General features: G+C 39.1%; 1 protein-coding gene across 3 annotated transcripts in view; it reads right to left on the bottom strand.

Annotated features, from left to right (window-relative positions):
- The window catches only part of SNX14 (sorting nexin 14), a 53,294-nt gene extending 38,510 nt beyond the window's left edge, over positions 1-14,784 (bottom strand). For all 3 annotated transcript variants that reach the window (XM_065632909.1, XM_065632910.1, XM_065632908.1), the window contains exons 1-6: positions 14,576-14,784; positions 14,343-14,463; positions 13,436-13,512; positions 13,245-13,323; positions 5,878-5,921; positions 422-509 (exon numbers count right to left, since the gene is read on the bottom strand). In XM_065632909.1, the coding sequence (XP_065488981.1) occupies positions 422-509; positions 5,878-5,921; positions 13,245-13,323; positions 13,436-13,512; positions 14,343-14,463; positions 14,576-14,703 (537 nt within the window). In that variant the 5' untranslated portion in view covers positions 14,704-14,784. The remainder of the gene's footprint in view (positions 1-421; positions 510-5,877; positions 5,922-13,244; positions 13,324-13,435; positions 13,513-14,342; positions 14,464-14,575) is intronic.
- Between the last annotated feature and the right edge of the window lie 6,886 nt (positions 14,785-21,670).

Below are 21,670 nucleotides of genomic sequence, written 5' to 3' on the forward strand. Positions count from 1 at the left end.
AGTCACTAAAAGATCATTCCAAGGTTTTAATAATGCCTTGCATTGGTGTAAAAAAATATATCTGTCTGCAAGAACCATAGAATGGTTTGGGTTGGAAAGGACCTTCATAAGTCATCTAGTCCAACTAGACCTTCATAAGTCATCTGCAACTAGATCAGGTTTCTCAGAGCCCCATCCAAACTGATGTCGAACACTTTCAATGGTGAATCTTCAAAGACGGTTTATAACCAGGAAAGGGATCAGCTCCATAATGAGGGAAGAGATAATATGAAGAAGAAACCTAGATGGAATCGGCCCACGGTCTCTGTAAGACTGACTTCAGAATCACCACTTAAAAAAAAAATTAAAGAACTCACTACAGATGGATATCAGTTATTTCTGATGGGAAAAAAAAAATGTTAATACCTTTATGTCACCTTACCTTGTGAATTCTCCGAACTAATACAGATGCAAAAAACCGCAGTGTGCCTCTCAGTTCATCCACTGAGGATTCATCATCAGTAATATTTCTGCAGCGTGGTAAAGCATGTCATGTAAGAAAAGAGAATAAAATACACTTATATTAATTGAAGGACAATATATTTGGCCTTACTAAAAGCTGGAATAAGAACATTCAACTGTGACACTCCAACTGGTATTAACTGAAATGAAAGCTACCAAGTGTGGGCAGAGAGTAAGCAGTCTTCTATTAGAGTAAAATACACAGCAACCCCACTATGTTTGTGCACACGACAATGGTTTAAGAAATATGTCAGTGAAATGGAATTACATACCAATTCTTGTTCTAATATACTGTCTGCCTGATTTTGACCAAGTAAAATCTAACTTAGTTTCCACATACGTGAATGTTTTCGAGTTCAGTAGCATGAAGTGAAACTGAATTAATACCAGCAAAGCCTTTGGAATAAGAGCAAGCACATAACACAGTCAAGCTAGTCAAAATTGGATTTTCCATATTGCATACTACAAGACCTTCTATACTCCAAGGTTTCCAATAATTTTTTTCTGTTTTAATATAAATTTGACTTTGTTAACCTCTTTTGTTTAAGTTTTATTATAAAATCGGTAGTTTCGCGTGTAGCTTTTAATTAAGTAGGTACACCCCTTGCATTTCAGCTCAGCTTCTTCCAACAGAAAACTTTCATAGGTATTTTCTCAACAAGTTATAATACTTCGAAGCCATATAATACAATTATATTCTCTTTTTTTAGATATAAAATTGGGTCTACTTCAGGTCTAAACAGAGACTGCCATCTCCTAGAATATAAAAGAAAGCATAGCACAGGAAACCGACAATGACAGAACTTATTTTTTTAAAAGTTGATCTACTTTTTGATGTGGTGTGAAATGTGAAACCATCAATTACAAGAAAGCAAAACAAGAACCTCAACCTATAGCCACTCGGAACAGAACTGAAATTATTTAACGTGGTTTCTGCTTGGAAATAAACAGGAATTTAAACAGATTCCCAAATCACTATGTCAAAATATAATCTAAATTTTTATCTGGCTTGCCAGTTTTCATCTGCTTCAATAAAGTATGTTCAGTGAAAAGTCATGGTAAAAATACTTGAAGTTGGTTAATGAACAAAAATATCTAACTCCATGTCTTTTTTGGGAACCTGAATGAAAATGGGAAATATGCTAAGTTTTAGACACACAAACTGTAACTAAACTGGTGCAAAAAGAAAACTCGATAGCAGCATTCCACAAAATGCAACAGGAAGAATAAACATCTACCAGCACTTAAGCATATATGGATGTTACAGTACAACTAAAGATACTGCTGAAACTGCATTGTAATAGCTGAATAATGACACAACAAAGAAAGTTACATCCTGCCTTAGCCAATGACCATATGTAAAAGCCATCACAGTTTCTGGTAATAAATGAGTTTGCGTATGTAGTAAATGCAAACATTATTTGCATTAAAAAAAATAAATAAAAATCATTACAAGCAACAACAGTATATTTGAAAAATGAAAATCTTATGTTTATAACATCATTTTACGTTATTAAGCACCCCATTTTTTAAAGCTGGGTTATATAGCATTCAAATGCATGTTGAACTGGTACAGATACTGGTGACCTGCAACTAACTGCATGAAAAAGCATCTCAAAGAAAGCAGCCGGGCATAAGGAATAGAACCATCCTCCAACAGCTCATCATACGCAGATAAGAACACTGTAGGGGATGGTTTGATTTGTTTTAAGATCAGCAGCTGACATTTTGGAAGCAATATGGTTAAGAAATACCCCCAGTGTCAAAGGAAGCCAAGTGATTAGCAAACAAGTTGTATGGCTATATTACTAGTATTTGACAGACATGAAGTAATTTGGACTGAGAAGTTGCTATTTTATTGACACTTGGATAACCACTTTCTTGGCCAGTTCTACTTGGACATGACTTTATGCCACATACTTTCACAACGCGCTATAGGTTTGCGGAGACTTTCTTTTAATCACCAGCAGACTGAAGACTGGTTAAAAAAAAAAACAAACACCAACACATCAAGAACATGTAAAATCTCAAGTCTCTAGTGACACAGCAAAAGGTCCAAATAATTCACTTGGAAACATTTCAAAAATCAGCTGCATTTTCCCAGAATTTGAGGAAAAACTTAAAACCACAACTATCAGTATAATGGAGATATTTGCTAAAGAAAAAGGCTCAGTTTGTTAATTGTAAACAGGTATCAAGTCCAACGTCTCAAAAGAGATACACCCAACTGCTATTGCATGCAAAGTCTTATGGGATCTACTCATAAATGAAAACCATATACGAATACCAAACTGATTTTTTTCCTTTGTGTTGTCAATTATTCTTATAAAATCCTACCAAAAAGATGAAGAAAACAAGTTACAAGCTGATAAAACTGTAAAGCTATGGTATGTAACTCAACAAAAATCCTGATTCTTTTCTTGCATTATTTGCATTTAAAATAGAAGCAGCTCCATATGGGAAAACACTGTTTTTAGTCACTATAAAAAATATTTTCATAGTAATGTGTTACAAAAATGTGGTAATTACTGGATTCCAATCTAATTTGAGAGAACTGGAGTTGCAGTAGCACCAATGACTAAAAAAAATCAGTAAGCATAGTGATTCATTCAAACTTTAAACTCTATTTAAAATGAGGTTTGTATTATATAAGCATAATATTACACAGTTTTATTGCACAGGATACAGCATAAGCAATAGACTCAAATCAGTGTTTTGTAGCTCTGCAAACTTGGATTACTTACAGCTATGCTTTATTCTTCTCCTGTAGTTGAAATAATTCTTAAAAAACAAATATTTAAATATAACCAATAGAAATACTTTGAAAAATACCAAACAAATTGCACATAGGACTAATTACCTATTTTCGCTGAATTTTAAGTAATCTTCATTCCTCTAAACTAATCAAAGTTTAGGGATGTTTGCCTCTAAATTTTAACCTGTTAATAAAATATTAAAAATTCTTCCACAGTTTATTAATGAAACAAACATAAAACACAGCTTTTCCCTGCTTACAGCACTTTATTTCCTGAGCAATAAATCTATGATTTTATCTTGCAACATACATTTCTGGTAAGTGTTATGCTGCCCAGGCTTCTGAGCAAGATACATCATGTTACCTCTCTAACGTCCAGAGTACGCAAGGTGCTGCAAGTTACATCTGCTGGCAAAGCATGAAAAATAAAATAAAGGAAAAAAAAGGAAGAAAAAAAAAAAAGAAAGGTAGCTTCTGTACAAATTCCATCCACTTGAAAGGGGGGTGGCTAGCATAAGGAATTATGGCCAGACGTTTCTGCCAGGGAAAGCAGCAAACTGTTTCACCAACCTAGTCTGGCAAGTCTGAATTGCCAGCTGGTTGTTACCCACGCTGCTAAATAAGGGTAGTCTGGATGTAAAGGCTTCTGTTTTGGCGCTATGAAGAATTAACCGGAGTCAGTGAGGTTTGTTAGCTCAGAAAAAACATTTCATGAATGCAAGAGTCCTTTCTCCAGGGTGAGCTGAGCTACACAAACAGTGTAAGTACACCCAAGTAGGAGAAGTCAGAACTAATGTGCTCAGTGAGACAGACCTCAAACAGCTGCACACAGACACAGCTCTGGTCTCTCTACACGACTGCTGCTGGAAATACAGGAAAGCACAGAAACACCCGGATATCTAGAGGGAATGAGACCAGGTCTGACATAACTATTCTTAAGCCAGGGGTGTCAAACTCATTTTCACCGGGGGCCACATCAGCCTCACGGTTGCCTAACTAGTTACATTATACAGTCCTAAAATGACATTCAGCCCTTTGAAGGAAACCGCGAGGCTGATGTGGCCCCCGGTGAAAATGAGTTTGACACCCCTGGCTTAAGCTGAAACGAGTAAGCCTTTCGGGACCAAGTTGTTTCCTGCAGAACTACTCAGATCCCACTGCACCACAGCTTGCTGAACTCACAGTACTCCAGGCTCATGGAAAGTTTATTAGGTCTGGTCAGCATGGTGTGAATTTATGGAGCTAGCTCAAAATCCAGCTCTGTAAAACTAAAGACGGTGCAGGAACACCTATACAGCTTACCAGGGTGCAAGATGCAGCTAGGCTGGCTGGCTCCATACCGAGTATATTCTGCACTGCACTTCTAGCTATGCAAATTACTATCCCCATCATACGATGTATTCCAGAATTCTACCATCTTCGGTGTCAGTGATGTAATATGTGGAGTCCAAGTTTCCTTGCCATTCCAAAACAAAGATATTGAAGACATCTTCCACTGGCCAAAAAATCCTATCTAATTTCAAACTATGAAATACAGAAGATGGTTCCCTCACTTTTTTTACTTTATCAAACAGCTCAATAGAACGTGCTCTAGCTTTCTGTATTTGACAAGTGAAAAGCCTTGTGTTTTCCAACTTGATCACTCACGATACACGGTGCTAAAGCTCCCTCTGCTGTTTGCCTAAGTAGTTAAGTTTTATACTTCAGTATTCATCCCAGAAAGATAGATGTGAAACATGTAGGTATCAACCACAATTAAACACCAAGCAGGCAAACAAGTCTGCCCAGAAAAATTTATATCCCAGAGAGACAGGAAAAAAACCCCACAACAGTGTAAATGGAAAAATGTATACATTTCTTTTAGCACAAAACTGAACACTTCCATTCAATGAAAAAGTCAAATCCAGAATTGAGGCAAAATGTTGTTTTAACAAATTAATGCCAGCATGAACAATTAAAAATTGTTTAATATCTTCTTGCAAAGTACTCTGAAGCACTAATTAATATATAAATGTACAAGGCAAAATAAAAGAAAAAAGAATTAGCCATAGTCTTTTCTTTATACACTATGTTAAAGTTATTTACACAGTACTGCTCCATTCAGGTCAGCATAACCACTCTCAGCCTTAAAACTCAGCAAATGAACAAATGTTCTGCAAGAAAGTGGCCACAACATGTATTCAGAATACCTTTTCTATATTAAAAGCGGACTTTTTATTTTAAAAAACAGTAAAGTGACTTTTTTTTTTAAAGTAATACAAAAGATCAGTATGCTTCTAATCTGGAAATAAATTTGTGGAGGTTTTTGAGTTTTTGCATGGGTTTTAATCAAGCCATATACACTTCCAAGTAAGGGTTATTAGAAAATTAACATATAAAACTAATTATCTGAAAGTAGGTTTAGGATGCAATACCAATTTCAGAACCACCTCTATTGTGCCTAAATTACTAAAATATCTGTTCTACTCTGCTAAGAGGCAATATAATTATGAAACGGTAGCCTTAGAAGGATGCTTTTTATTTAAGAAACAAAAATGTTTCTTTTCGGGTGACTATTTCTTAAACAGTTTGACAGATATTTATGCTATTCAAAAATAGTAACTTTTAGGTAAAGCTCATACCTGTACCAGGGATAAACGAAGTTTTCCAGCACCAACTCAAGCACCTGTGCAGAACAAAGACAACCACATTACAAAGTAAACAGTTTACTGTAAATCCTTGCTAGAAGAGTTAAAAATACAAACACCTTCCAAAACTCATAGAACATAATTCATACATCATAAAATGTTAACGTACAAACGTGTACATTGTGATTCTATAGTGAGGTCAATCATTTTGCATAATGATCAGTACTCTGGGCAAAGTGCAACAAAGCGATGGTTTCATCAGGTATCAACGTGAAACGGCTGCCACTAGTACTATCAACGAGGCGAAGCACATGCTGTGGCAACTCTGCTAAGCGAACACTACGAAAAATATAACCTTACCTCAAACAGCCCTTCCCTGATTTTTCGTATCAGTCCCTGTTCTTTTGTGATGTACCATGGAGCATCCCACAGGAACAGTGACCCATCCTACACTTACATCTCTATCCTTTTTCATCCAAACCTCTGCCTTCTCCAGCTCTCTCCCACACTCAAAGTGGGACAGTCAACCTTGTATGTTCGCCATTCACAAAGAAAGTAGAAGATGAATCCTAAAAAGAAATTTCTAGAAAAGCCATTCTCCTTTCTCCACATCCTGCACCACAGGTTTCAGCAAAGTTTACCTTATGGCCCAGCCATCTCCTGACGTTCCAACCAGAGCACCTCCCATAGTTCCTGTCCTACAGGTATCCTCATGGCCTTCTCCATCCTCCTCCCAGCCCCTGTATATCCCACCTACATGGATCTCTGTAGAAGAATCTTTCCCACTCTTTCCATCAAATCTGTTCCTCACGGGTCAAGCCTGTGGTTGCCTTTTCCACGCCAGAAAACATGGGCTAACCAGGAAAAACCAGTGCTGTTGCAGCCATGCCACCAGCACGCCCTGGTTCAGCTTGGCTTCCAGCGTCACAGCAGGGAGGGAGGCTGGGGAGGTGACAATCAACGGGCTGCCACCACCATACACACAAGGTGTACTGCTAGCCAGACTGCAGCTCTAGCACCTTTCCTCACACCTACACAGAAGTTTCAAGTAACCGTTACAGTCCTTCCACCACGATTAGCAAAAAGAAAACTTCTGAAAGGAAGGGAAAATATCAGACAGTGCCAAGAAAAAAAAGAACAACAAGAGGTAGGAGAAGGAAGGACAAAATTTTATTGAAATTTCTCCTCCTTCACTACAATACCAAGAGATGCTCAAATACTATCTTATCCTGTCACAGCCTCCCCCTCAGTTGGAATCACTGCTTTGGAGATCAGTTCGTGCTTGGCAGCGTCAATGCTGATCAGGGTAGTAAGAGAGAATAAGTGTGTTGCTCCATGGGGCTGCTGTGCTGTGTTCTACAGAAGGAAAAGTTTTGCAAAATAAGTCACTGTGTTCAAAGAAAAATGCAAAATCTGTTTGAAAGGAAAGCTAAATGTAGCAGCTGATGCGCAAGCATCATTTATGAGAATAAGTATAACTCTTCCTACAAGATTTGCTGCTGTGCTCATTCACACTGTGTGCACTACAAGAATTCAAGACTTGCTAAATTTATACTACCTTTAGGGCACTACATGCCTCTGCTCTAGCCATGATTATAAAAACACACCCAGTAAAATGCACACCACAGCCTTTTAAATTCCTCTCAATTCTTCAGACTTCAGCAGTTGACGAATACTCTTTTTCTGTTGACACTACTAATATTATCACCTACTCAAATTTTATAAGATACTCTCTCTTTCACAATTGTTCCATTTCAGTGATTCACCTCCCTTTATTTTTAAGGGTGAAGAAGAAATTTTGTTCCCTCACCTTCTCTCTGACGGAATGTTTTCCAGTTTGGGATTACTTTAGATGTCTGTGTTGTGGACCATACAAAAGCATAAATGTCTTTTCTCCAACCACTATGTGCTACAGAAGTAATAGATCTTGAAATTGTAACATGACCATGGACGTGATGGACGGATAAGCTAAATGTCATGTTTCCCCCCCAAAAATCTCATATTGCCATTAAAAGCAGAGTGGAAGGAGGAAACAGGCAACAACAGATGCCTTACTTCCCAGGCCAGAAAAGATCAAGAAATCACAGAGAATCTTCTTTGGAAGTTAATCTTCAGAAAACAGGCAGGAGAACATATCCAGATCTGGTCAGCAAACACAGACCATCGGCCTTAAGAGCAATAGTTTAAACTACTCAAAACAATTTCCCTGATGCCTTCCATAGTATTGCCAGTCTATAAACCATCAATTTACTCCACAGAAATCTCAGTCTTGCAGGCAGTGCAATATTATTTTTGTTCATGCAGAGTTTCTAACAAAATAAAACTCTTCTAAGGTTCAAACCATAGATTCTTTCCAAAAAGTGCCTTTCAAAAGCAAAAGCCTGTAGAAAAATCCATACTGTACACCTGCCTCTTAAAGGATTCCTTTTCTTTCTTCCTCCTCTTTTGCTAAGGGCCTCTCCATCAAGAACAACAGGAGCAGACCATCTTCTGCTTGGAGTGGAAAATGCACTTGGACAGCCTTCAAGCACAAGACAGTGTACTCAAAGGGAATACAACGCACTCCTCTTAAAAGAGCTCTTTTTTTTTTTCAATACCACTACTTTTTTCAATACCACTACTTTTCAATACCACCACTACTACCACAACTGAAAGCTTGTCCACCAGGCATGTGTCACTGCAATTTCAGTTCATCAGATGCTAACATAACTTGTTGACACTCTCTTCGCTGACAGTCCAGAGGCTTCTAAAGCCGCTAAAAGAATTGTTTCCAACAGCAAGAGATCTTGTTCTTACTGCTAGCTAAGCCAAATGCATGGTTTCTGTGGTTATTAAATCACCAAAAAGAGATGCAAGATCTGATGACCCATCCCACTCTGGATACAGTCTTGAAATTCATACCGTGTTTGTAGTAACTGACTTCCAGTTGAACCACTCCGCAGACTTTCCAGTGTTTCTCTTGTTATCTTCCACTCCCACAGCCACACTGTAAGGGTTTTATGATAATGCTCACACAGGACAATGCCACACAGATAATCCCAGTAGCCAAAGAGAAAGAGGCAGTGTGCATAGAGACAACTAACTCAAAATGCACTTGAAGTCCACATATCACTGGTCCCGATGTCAGAGATCAAGATGCGTTCTGCTAGAACTCAAGTTATCTATATGGCCATAATAAAAAATGCATTGATCCTGGACACAGAGAAAGCATCTCCTATTTGCGCATTTACTAAATGCATGGCATAGACAGTTACGTATGATGCTCCATTGCACTAAGGTGCTGTACTGAAGCTAAAAAAAGAGCCATAGTGTAAAATCATCTGTACTGCAAAATATAAGCACTCAAGCAACAACAGGCAACTGACTGCCAGTAACTGGAGTTCAAGGCATATGGTCCATACAGCTTGCCCATGAACCCTATGAGCCTTCCAGACTACATCAGTGTGATTCTGCAAGACAGAAAAACACCTGTCGCATCATCCACTGCACTTTTGTGAAGCACTAGGAAAGCAGGACATGTGTACCCACTTCCATTCTAGCAACACCAACAATATTATTCAAGCTCAATTGTTCACACTACACACACATGCCAACAGAGGAAATAGGACATCTCAAAGAATGACAGCTAATGATAAGCAATTTCCTTTTCTGGAAAGTATTATTCCCTGGCTTTAAACAAAAATGATGACTCATTTCATTTAAAGCCTACCTATTTTTGAAGCATTTTGTGAAATGACTGGTTCTACTATGTGTGAGTTTCGAACTGGAAAGAGATTACAAGTATAAAACCAAAAGCAGCAGGTAGCACAATAAGCAGCAGCTGAAGAAAAAACAAAGAGAAATTACTTTCTAGCATGCACTGCAAGCTAGGCAGTCTATTGCTGCTGAGACAAGCCTTCTGTGGACTGCCATAGAACAGAACCCAGCTGTCAGGAGGAGGAACTGTTGAGCTTGAGTGATGAATGAAGCAGTAGCGGGTCAGAACTACCAGGCTAAATTAGATTGGAAAGGAGCAAGGATTTGACAAGTAAACTACAAAGACAATTTGAAAAGCCTTAAAAAATGGTACGACTAGATAGCACAGACCACTTCCTAAGGGCAGAACAAGCAATTCCCAGTAAGAAAGCATGCAGGCCACTGTGCTGCTACAAGAGCTCAGGACTGGCAAGGAGTACGTTCAGACAGTAACTGATCTCTTGTCATGCATTTGTCCATTTCTTACTTCTAGGGGAAAAAAATAAAGAAGATATAAAATTCTGGTCCCATAATCAAGTCAAGAACCTGAGAATTTAACAATTAAGGAAAAATTCATGAGATCAACAGAGAGCACTTTGATCCACTAATGCACTTTTTTCATGATGTTGATAAAGAGTAGCTGAGCAGCTTTCTGCAAGTTTGACTTGCAACCATCCTTCACATAGCAAAAATGAGATTATAGGGAAAAAGCTGTGTTCATTAACTGAATAATAGAATTAAATTCTCCTTTCTACAATCTGTAATACTTGAAATTATATACAACATAAAACTGACCAACAGGTATCACATACTAATTCAAAAAGAAAGAAAACATTGAGGAAACTAACATACAGCACAATGGATTAGAAACTTGAAGCAAAATTGTACTCAGGTCACTGCATCATTTTTGTGTAGGATACAGCTCAAACTATCAAATATTGATAGATGCATGGCTGAGGCAGAGTTCAACTATAATAATAAACATAAATGAAAGGGGGAGGAACGTTCAAGCACGGGTTTTTCTTTTTGTTCTAAACCATGTACAGCGTCTAGATAATCTTTTGCAGCCTTGTTTTGGTTAAGAATTTGCAAAAGGAGACAAACTGTCATCACAATTCAAGAGAGAAAAATCCATAGTTCTGAGAAAAACTGACTTCTTCTGATTCGAGTGTGTATTAAATTATCCTGTAAGAAAAAAAAAAGCTTAAAGACTATACAACTGATTTAAATTGGAAACATTTGGAAATGAAAACATTGCCAAAATTCTTCAACCTGCAAAGGAAGAACTAGAAAAACTAATCCAGAATAAAAAAATCCCAGAATTAAAATATTTGAAGAATCTGTGTTTCCAGAAGAAGGCTGCACCCTGCATTCCTTTAGCATCTCACTGATCTTAATTCAGTTCTCATTGTATCAGCTTTCCTCTAACGTATGACTAAACCACAATAGAACAGAAGAGCAGTCTTTCCTCCCAGCCCTAAGCAGGCTACCCAATTCCAGGCACGCATCACATGCTGCACCCCCAGAGCAGATGAACAAGAGGAATATGGCGTGGGCAAAACCCCTGCTACCCTTTTAACCAGTACAGAAGACTTGCAATGGGGAACAACGCAATGACATTTCTCATTCCAAACAGTGTCCTACACAGGTGAAAACGGTGGCTCAAACAGACGGCTTGTTTTGGTCCATCAGAGATGAGTCCCCTGGCTCAGTGCCCCAGGAAGGCACAGAACTCAGGTCTGGAGCTTCCCTCTAGTTAAGCACACAAAGAAAAGAATGAGAAACACGGCATAGATATACAAAAGCCATGTCTACACTGCTAAATAAAGCAGGGCCAGGGACATGTCACTGAAGTAAAAAGAAACAGCAATGAAAAGCCCACACTACTTTGGTAAAAGCAGAACTACAGCAACAGCCACCAAATACAAAATGCCAGTGAGCAGCAACACATTTTAAAGATCAGTCTTACAAGAAAAATATGGTATCTACTCACATCTCTTACGAATAACATGCTACAAAGAACTTTTCTAGCATTAAATTCCCATTTAAGCTAATGAGGAAAATTTTCAGTTCTTCAGCATTTACCACATCCTCTGGTAAAGTGTCACAGCTATTTGCTACTCAAAATTCTAAAAATATTACATGAATAGAAGCATTTCTTTTACATTCTATATTATAACAAGAGGTTTGAAAAAATAAGCCTAGTGAAATGATATTCAGCAGTATTGTTATTGTAATACACTTGAGCCCGAACTTATTAAAAATAATTAATAGATTAAGTAATTTCAAAACAATAAATGTTTGCTTCTGAAATTGCAGAGGAAGTCACTACGCTAAAGCAAGGAAAGTCAACAAGTTGTTATCTGTGTATTTTTAAAAAACATTCCTCAACTGTCCATTCCTCCCTTCCCTTGTGGTTTTATTCTCTTGCTACTCTTGCTGTGGGCCATGCCTAGGACACCATCACACACAGCTGAACTGAAATATTAGCTTATACCACAAACACATGAAGCTTTGACTTCATACACCATGCTGTTAATTCTAAGAGCTGACAAGCAAGAATCTTCTTACTTCTGACATGTCAATTGTTCACCCTCCTAGCACAGAACTCCAAAGTTGGAATTCTAAATAAATGGAGATTAAGCTACATATGTGCTTGCCTATTTTCTTTAAAAAAGCTTTAAAAAAGGACAAAAGAATATCTATTTAGCTGCCAATATATTTCGTCAATTAATAATCAAGAAAAAAAAACACCACCACCAAAGAAAAATTGCTCTTTGGATAGCTCTTTTTAAAGAAAAAAAGAAAATCCTGATTTACAGTCTTATTAAACAAGCAGGTATTTATGCTACTCTTGTTTGAATAAATGCAATTATTTTTGTTACAGCTTTGTCTCGTGATTTTAAATAGCTACCATCACATTATCATCATTGGGCCTGTAGGAAAGATGGGGACAGACTTTTTAGCAGGGCCTGTTGCAATAGGACAAGGGCGTTGGTTTCAAAGAGCAGAGATTCAGACTAGACATGAGGAAGAAATTTTTTTACCATGGGGGTGGTGAAACACTGGCAGAGGTTGCCAAGAGAGGTGGTAGATGCCCCATCCCTGGAGACATTCAAGGCCAGGCTGGACGGGGCTCTGAACAACCTGATCTAGTTGAAGATGTCCCTGCTTATGGCAGGGGGGTTGGATTACATGAGGTCTGAAGATCCCTTCCAACCCAAACCATTCTATGATTCTGTGATCTTCATTACAGAGATATTGTAGCTGGAGTGGATCACTTCTTTACCTCTGCTTCAACAAACTAAGCAGGCTGAAATACTTCCCAAGAATCACACATGTTCAATTATAACTGTTCTTTTCTTTATACTTTTCAAATTACATAGATGTTTATTCTGTGTTCTAGGCACACTACTACAGGAACAGTCACACCTGTGTTAACAAGTAGGCCATCTTCCCTCTCTGCTCCTGGCGTATATTCTTTTGGTTTGACTTTTACAAGAACAAGTTAACATACACAGGAATTACATCTGAACTATCTACCAAATTAAAAGTAAAAGGTCCAAAAAATATGTGATAAAAACTCACTGAATTTCAAGATACCAAAAAAATGAAGCAGCAATTACCTCCGATAGTGATGCATCAACCTTGGAAGGCACTTTCAGATCTAGCCATGGTTGATAGTTCTCCAGAAGCAAAGTAGGTCTGTAGGAGAGCATGGAAAAGTTGATGTAACAACATGTAATTGAAAGTTTCCTACTGCTATGCATAAAATGTAAGAAATACTAAGCTTACCGGTGCCGCATATTTAATTTACCTGTGCCTCTTGCATTTGACCTTGCCACATACAGCACAACTGTGACCGTGGGGAAATAGCTCCGGCAATTCTAATTGCTAAGAGATGATATTTGGACAAGTTTACATTCTTCAAAATGATGACTCTCTTAATATACTGATACATTAGTGAATTTCCTTTCAGACTATACAGAGAACTGAACAGTATAAAGTGTTTCTCTCAACAGGAAAACAAGATAAGATGCAGTATGAGAAACACTGAAGCGAACAGAAAAATCGCTTCCACTAAAATGAAGTTTGAGGAGACACAACACCCTCTGACAACTCCAGTCACCTCCTCATTCATCAGTTGGTCTAACAACAGACCAGCTGGTTTCTCTACAAAACTTGTCTTACTCACAACTTTGAATTATTATAACATTTTTAGGCCTACGACATCTGACATTAAACCATTTTAAGCTAGAAAACAGCAATTTCCTTTGGATTTTTTTTTCTTTGAAATGCAGTACCACTTAACAAAGTTTGGCTACAATCAGCAAAGAAAACAGCGCTGGCTTGCCTAAGGAAGAGTATTTCGAGAAAAGAAAAAGGCTCAATAAAAGAGAATACACCTACATAATGTCTCAACTACTTGCTACTCAAATGTGAAAAATGAAAAATAAGCGAAGTAGAAAATAACATCCACGAACACTCCCAAAAACCGGCTTTACAGCCACACGTAGATTTCATGGGGCTAAGTAGAAACGTACAAAGAGTCCAAAGTCTTGATCCTCATACATTTGCTACAAGACATCTGTCAGCCGGTGGATATGAGCTGTATTGACCTGTAGTATTTCTGAAAACAGCTAGAATTGCACAAGAATTGCTACCCAATTACGAAGCCTTAGCGAACTGCAACAAAGCACAAGAACGTTAACGGGCGCGTTTACCTTGGGTTTATATTTTACTGTAAAAAGAATATTGGGCAAGAGGGAATCCGGCCCCAATGAACAGTAGAAGGTGACGACGCCAGCCAGAAACGACCAGAAAATCATTAAAACGTGAAGGTACCTTATAAATAAATAGAGAGGAAACATTACTGCGTGACAAGCTACCAGCGCCAAGGCCGGCCCCGGCGCGGCCCCCCCGCCCCGCCGCAGCCCTCCCGGCCGGGCCGGGTTACCGGTTGAAGAGGACGGTGGCGGCGCCCAGCCCCAGGAGCAGGCAGCAGAAGAGCGGGTACTGCCGGCAGGTCTCCCGCAGCACCTCAGCGCCCCGGGCCCGCTGCCGGGCCGCCCGCACCCAGCCCATGGCGGCCGCCGCCCCGCCGGCCGGGCCCAAGGCACGGCAGGGGAGGCCGCGCCGCTTCCGCTCCCGGCGGGACGTGACGGCGGCGGGCGGGCCGGCGGCCGCCATGTTGTGGGCGGGAGAAAGGGAAGGCGGGGGCAGCCCGGGGTGGTCGTGGCGGCGGCGGGAGGTGGGTGAGGAGCCCCGGGCGCCGCAGGCTGGGCGCGGGGGGTGTGGGGAGCGGGCCCGGCTAGCCCTGGCGGGGACAAGCGGCGGCCCTCGCTTTTCCGGGGGAGCTGGGTGTCCCCCGGCTCCCTGCCGTGACGCGCCCCGGTGGCATTTGGGGCTCTGCTGATAACATGGCGAGTGAGCCCTGTAAATAGAAGACCTCTGGTGATAAGCAAGCTTACCTAGTTTATAAATACTTAGGCTCTGGACAACAGGGGCTCTCGGCAGCGGGCAGCCAGAAACTGCTACATCTGATTAAATGCTCTATATTTAGATGGTGACTGAGGTAAATCATTTAGTGACCGAGACGCTACAACCGTATACCTATCAAAACTTTGTAATTGCTTGCAAGAAAAGTAACAGGGTAGGAAATGTAAACAGACTCCTCCTCGGCATCAGTAATATACAAGGTTAAACATGGAAAATACACTAATTCTGGAATGTAATAGCTTATTGCTAGTGAGAACAATTTAAAGCCAACTCCACATTAATAACTGCCTTCAGGTACAGGGTAAGTCACAAGTTGTCAAATAGCTGGAATGCTTTAGCAGCTCTGTAGTTACTCAGTTGCAGGACGCTCAAAGTTATGTGAATATGACACTAGTGGCTACAGAAAGATTAGTTCAAAGGACTAAAGTGCCTGAACAGCTGCTTCTGGGAAATCTTGCTGATATTGGAGCTTCTGAGTTGCAAAAAATATGAAAAAGACCTGCTCTAAGAGAAGTGCCTGCTTTTATTTTCGTTGTGAGAAGCTGCTGTCGCCTTTGCTACTCATTTGCACTATCCCCACACAGGCATCTTGGGCAAAGGACAAAATACTTCTGTTCAGAAGAGTCATGTTTACAAACCTACAGTGAAAAAACCCTGCAACGATGCTGTTAAGGAAAACTCAGTATGTGGAATGTGAGTCAGTATGTAGAAATCGAAAGCTGAAAATAGTTATCAGACTCTCCTCTCACATGTTTGTCATTTTATGCAACACTTCCTTGACCTCTAGAGCAGGTGAAATACTGCAGTTTAACTTCAGTATGTTGACCTTTCTAAGAGAGCTTGGTAAAGGCCCAGGGTCAGATTGAATTTCTTCAAGAGCGTCTGCACAGTATTATTTCGTGTCAGTCCACGTGTTTCCTATTAGGAAAAAAAAAAGAGTGCATATACACATACAGCAAGTCTCCGTACAATCTATTCAGAGGAAATAAATTTTCCTCAGAAGATGCATTTTTTACTACCTGCCTACTTTATCCTCAGCTTTACTGCTTGTGATTTTTAGTATTTTATTTTGCAATGTTTTTAATAAGGAATAAATAAATAAAATCTGTAATTCTTAAAATATTTCATAAAGAAGTCAGATCATCGCACATCTGTAACACAGGAAGTGACTTGCACAGCAAATCAGCAGAAACAGAAGGCAAACTTCTGCTTCCATTTGTGTTCTCTACTCTGGGTGAAGTTTCTTTAATTTGTGGTGTCATTGGTCGTGCTCATGTTTATTTAGTGTAATTTAATGCCAGTTAGTTGGCACTAATTGTACCTTCTCATTTGAGAAGCTATGCAATTTCCTCCAGTTCACAGAGCCCAGGTCTGCGGGACAGACACCACCACAACCTGCTTTATCGCACCCTGCTCTGCTGGAGATAGCGGTGTTGGCATGGCATGTCACGCAGATTGTTCTGCTGTGCTGAAAGACACAGCTGAGGTTTGTTTTCCAACAAAATAAAGTATGGAAGAAGAAAAGTGACATATTGACAACACCGAGATTTTCAAAATTCTGTTGATTTTATGTGAGAAATAAGAACTTCAGCAATTCCCCAGTGATAGCAAGTCTTTCTTCACATAAGTTCTTAGGCAGATTTGTGGTTAACTGGAGAACTGAATGGGAAAACACACATCTGGAGATGGGCTCTGAAGCAACATGGCCAGGACTGGATAATTCTAGAAAGCTAGATTTTAATATCTGAAATGTAAAAGGATCTTTCACTGATCATACAAGTCATCTTATGGGGTCAGTTCTCTATATTTTTTTTAAATAGCAACAGAAGATTGCATATTCTAGCATTCAAAAATATATTAGTGCAGATTTTCAACATACCTTATAATATAAAGCTACATTTGTTGGCTGAATGAGTTATAAGGCTGATATTCCATTTACCAAAGTGCTTTTTTTTGTTTGCTTTTAAAAAAAAAAATGCTTATTTTAATAAACCAGACAGTAAACTGTAATACACAGATTCTCACCAGCTGATTGCATTTAATTTACTCTGCGAGTCTGCTTTTGCTCTTTTCAAGGCTTTACATATTTATCTTTTTCAAGGATACAGTCGTCCAGGCTAGCTTACATAATGTAATCCTTCATATTTACCCACCAAGGAATTCATTTTCCTTTATAAGTTATTCCCCACAAGTCCCTGGTCATTTTTGTGGGCCCTTTCTAGACATTCAAATAGAAGGCTTCGGTCATTTAACAGAAAACTTCAGAGAACATTCATTTTAAATATTTAGCAAATAGCTAAACTTAAATTTTAAAAAGTGAAAGTAAAGTTTCAGATCCCAAGAAATTTAAGCATTAGGCACTTTATACTTTTAACTTCAAAACTTGGAGGGTGTCCATGAACAGTTACTGTTTTCAGGTTGTGAGATAATTCTGTTGTATGCAAAAAACCCGTAAGGTGAAAATCAGCATTTTGTAGTTCTTCTTGGCCTTGTTGTATTAAAGGAACACCGAAACTTTGGGGGAGAGTAGAGGCTGACTATTTGATAGTTTTAGGTAGGAGGACAATTTAGGTAAACAAAATTAGCTTTGCTGTTATAAACACAGTCACATTCATTTATCTGTTAATGAGTTAATAAACTGCTAAGAGCCAGATCTATGGCATTTGGGAGCCAGCTCCCTGCACCACCCACAGCCCCACACTTGTCAGCTGTCTGGGAACGTGTGCTGCCCGTACTCGGCGTATGTTGTTAAATTTGCCACATTATGGACCACATGTTCACCCTGCAAACTGGATGAGGAAAGGATAACCTGGGGCCAAAAGTACCTGCTGGATACAGCGACAGGAGCTTTGGATTCCCAGATAAAATCCCACACAATTTGTCTTCCAGAAGAATGAAGGAGCTCAGCTGCTTTGGAACAGCAAGAAGCAAAACAGCAGGTGGAAGGGAAAAATTGTTTAAAAAAAGATGGGCAACATACTTCTCAAAAGGTCACTGGTCTCCACAGTTGCAGGGGAATGAACTGCCAACTGACATGACACAAACTTAAAAATTTCTTTAGAAACAAGTTCAGCAGGCAATTGATGTCAAAAGGGAGGAGCTAAGGGGTTTCACTTATAACAGGCCACTCAAAATTCATCATTCCTTTTTTTTTTAAAATATAATTCAATTAGAAGACCTGAGAATCCCTATCAAGCTGTGTTTAGGACTGAAGCCATGAAGTCACTGGCTGGCACCAGGCAAAATAAAGACTTGCAGGGGAAAAACGGCAGTGGGACTGTTCTGGTAGGGGAATTCAGGTAGAGAGTTTCCAGAGGGTCAGTTTAGCATGCCCGAAAGGAACGGTGCTGGGCAAACCAGAGAAGTGCTGAAGAGTGCTTAACGTGTTAGAATTTCAGTGGGACAAGCAAAGTCCATTTGGGAAAATGTTCCATTGGTGGGGGGGAATGTGCTAGAGGCAGTTTTGCCTTGAGGAACTTCTGTCTCTCAAGGAAAAAATAAGAAGGGTCAGAGCAACACTAGTATATATACAGAGCTTTTCTTCAACTTGTTTCCGTGAAAAGAATTTCTCTGAATACATTCGTTTACAGACTAGATACTGGAGACAATTTAGATATTAGAGGTGAAAATCATTTGTCCCGTCATAAACTACAGTTTATGGGACATTAAAGGAGGAGGGTATAGAGCAGAAAGTTGCAAGGTGGGTGTAGAAGATGACTGCAGACAATAAGAAATAGAAGCCTTCAAAATATTTAAAAGAGCAGCAAAACACACCATACAGGAGGCATTGGAAAAATGCTTAAATAAATTAATATTAAGTTTGTGGCAACATTTGGCAAAGGTATAGTCTATGGACATTTCATATTGATTCACCTGAGTGAAAGATAAGCTCTCTTGATATGCACCTTAATCTAGTATTAAGTGAGGTAGCTGAATTGCTATGTGCAGGGGGAAGATCTGGAAAACATAATTCTTTCCAAAAACTTGGCTGATGAGAGAGGGTTGGGGGGGGAAGTAGCTGGATGGTAAGAATTTGTAAGAAAAGGTTTGTGAAAGAAGTGAGCTGTACCAATGTGAATAGTTAAAACAATGCCATAGCACATACTTAAGAGCTCAGTCTAAGTTAAAATTAAGCTGTTTACTTACAATGGGGATAAAAAAATAAAACCCTGTCCCAGATACACACTTTGTGAAAACAGGTATGTCAGGTCCTGAAGGGAATTTCTACTAAGAAACTTTGAGGTCAATGGGGGAAATTTTCAAGTAGAGAGTTTGAGGAATAATTCAAGCCATGTTCCCTTGATTCAGCTGAACTAAAAAGTGTCAAGAAACTACTTGAAAGATGATATGTTTCTGCTAAAACATTGCAAATTGTTGCAGCACCTGTGCTTTATAACTATGATGAGACCTAGAGAATGTAAAGGTAGTATTTTTCATCACAGGTATTTGATGGATCTGTAGAACAGCTGTATTGGATTAACAAAGGTTTAACTAAGTGAGCATCCTGTTTGTGATGATGGCCATCAGGGGATATATACCTAGGAAAAAGGTGTAAAAGCATAGCACGAATATAATACTACTTTCCCAGAATTTTTTTTTTTTTTTTACTTTGATTTGCAATTTTGGCAATATCCTGAGAAGTATTGTTTTCCGAAGTTCCAAGTTGCTTTTTGAACAGCCACAAACTTTAATGTCCACAAAAATCATGCTGGAAGAAGTTCCACCACTTATTTAGGTTTGTGTGAAGATACAAACATTAATGTGTTTCATTTAGTATTCTATAAAAAGCAACAATGAAAAACCATTCCCTGCTCAGCACAACTGCTGTTTACCATTTTATCAAAATACTTTGGCCACCTGAGCAAACTGTCTTTTCCAAAATGAAGATTCCTGCTCCGGTGAATGGTTCTTCACATGAAAGCACTTTTGTACATTTTATCATCTTTGTTGCTCTCCCTATCCTTTTCCAACTTTTCTCCTCTGTTTTGTAGCGCTGGAGTAGGGACAGACTGCAACAAGGGGAACAAAACTGTTTAACAAAATAGCACTCAAAATGATTTTTATTAGTAGAACTAGTATCTTCTTCAATCGTTCCTTAACTATTTTTTGTCCCCACATCAATGTATTTTAACATTTTAGCCTATAAAGATTTATCTTTTTTTCCTCATTTGGATCTAACTCTAGTTTTTGATGGACTTTTTTTTTCCATTTTAGGAACAAGACAATGAAAAAAAATTCCCAACCCGAAGTCCTCAAATACTCAGGAAATTCCAATCAAAACCTGAACTTGTCAGAAGTGGGAAAAAGCCTAATTATAACTAAAAGTTGCTGTTTAAGCCAACTTGTATCAGAGAAAACTTTCTACTGATACTAGCATGTCCACCGTATCTGCTGATAATGATAATGTAAACCCAGATGTAGTGATGAGATCCAGAGGGACTTTTTTGGTGACTGGCAAGCTGGTGTCCTGAAGCCCATTGCTTTAGCCTCTGTGGATACAGCAGCAAATGCCTGGAGTGTTTTTGCCAGGTCAGAATTCCATGGAGATATTTTTAGTTCAAGCAACCAGTTTCTCCGACAACATGAAGTATGTAAAAGCAGTACAGGGGAAGAGTTAAGCAACATTAATTATCACCCTCAAAAAGTTATTTGTGCTTCAGTTAAGTCTTTCATCAGACACTTTACAGGAATTGTTACAGAACCAGTTGTATAACCAGGGTATTGTTTTGTTTATCATTTGCTGGCTGAGGATGTATGCAATGCATTTGACATTTTCCTCCATTTAAATGATGTACAGCAAAAAACTGAGGCATTTTCAGAATGGTTAGAGAAAAATCAAAAGCGATAGGACATCAACATTCTGTTTCCCTGGCAAGAATACTGAACATGACAAAAGGAAAAAAAAACAAACAAAACAACAAAAATCACAAAAAAACCTAACCAAAAAATCCACACAAAACCCATCGGATTTTGCTAATAGGCAAAATGCATAAGATGATACTATGAGAGAGCCTGAACAGGCTATTCATCCTCATACATAAGGATGAGTTTTGAGGCTTTTTGAAAATACCTTTTTGAAGCACATGGCCAGCTTGCCTGTATTACTTATTTTGTGGCATAACTTGTGCACATAGCTCGACGGTAAAGCTCCACTACAAGAGGAATATCATTTTAATGAGAGAATTTAGTAAGTGGGGCTCAGTACCAAGCTCTGCAAGGCCAGGCTTCTTCACAGCTCATAGCCAATCAATGCTATCTTTATCAAACAACCACCCAAGTTCCTGAAGGTATGCCAAACCTCCTTCCCCCCAAAATGCTGGTATTTTTAATAGAAAAAACATTGTATTATTATGTACCACTCAAGCTCTAGCACTGACATTAATGGTGCCGGCCCCTCCGTGGACTTATGAGCAGACATACCTTGGCAGGACAGAAAGCCAGTCTCTCTTCCAGGGCAGCGAAGAACGGTTACTTGCAATTCCTCCAGATGTTCCCTCCAGATGTTCTGCAAATGAAGTTCCTGGTTATGGTGCACACTTGCCACTTGCACAGT

Source organism: Caloenas nicobarica, chromosome 3, assembly GCF_036013445.1.
Source record: "Caloenas nicobarica isolate bCalNic1 chromosome 3, bCalNic1.hap1, whole genome shotgun sequence".
In the NCBI taxonomy this organism is placed as follows: domain Eukaryota; kingdom Metazoa; phylum Chordata; class Aves; order Columbiformes; family Columbidae; genus Caloenas; species Caloenas nicobarica.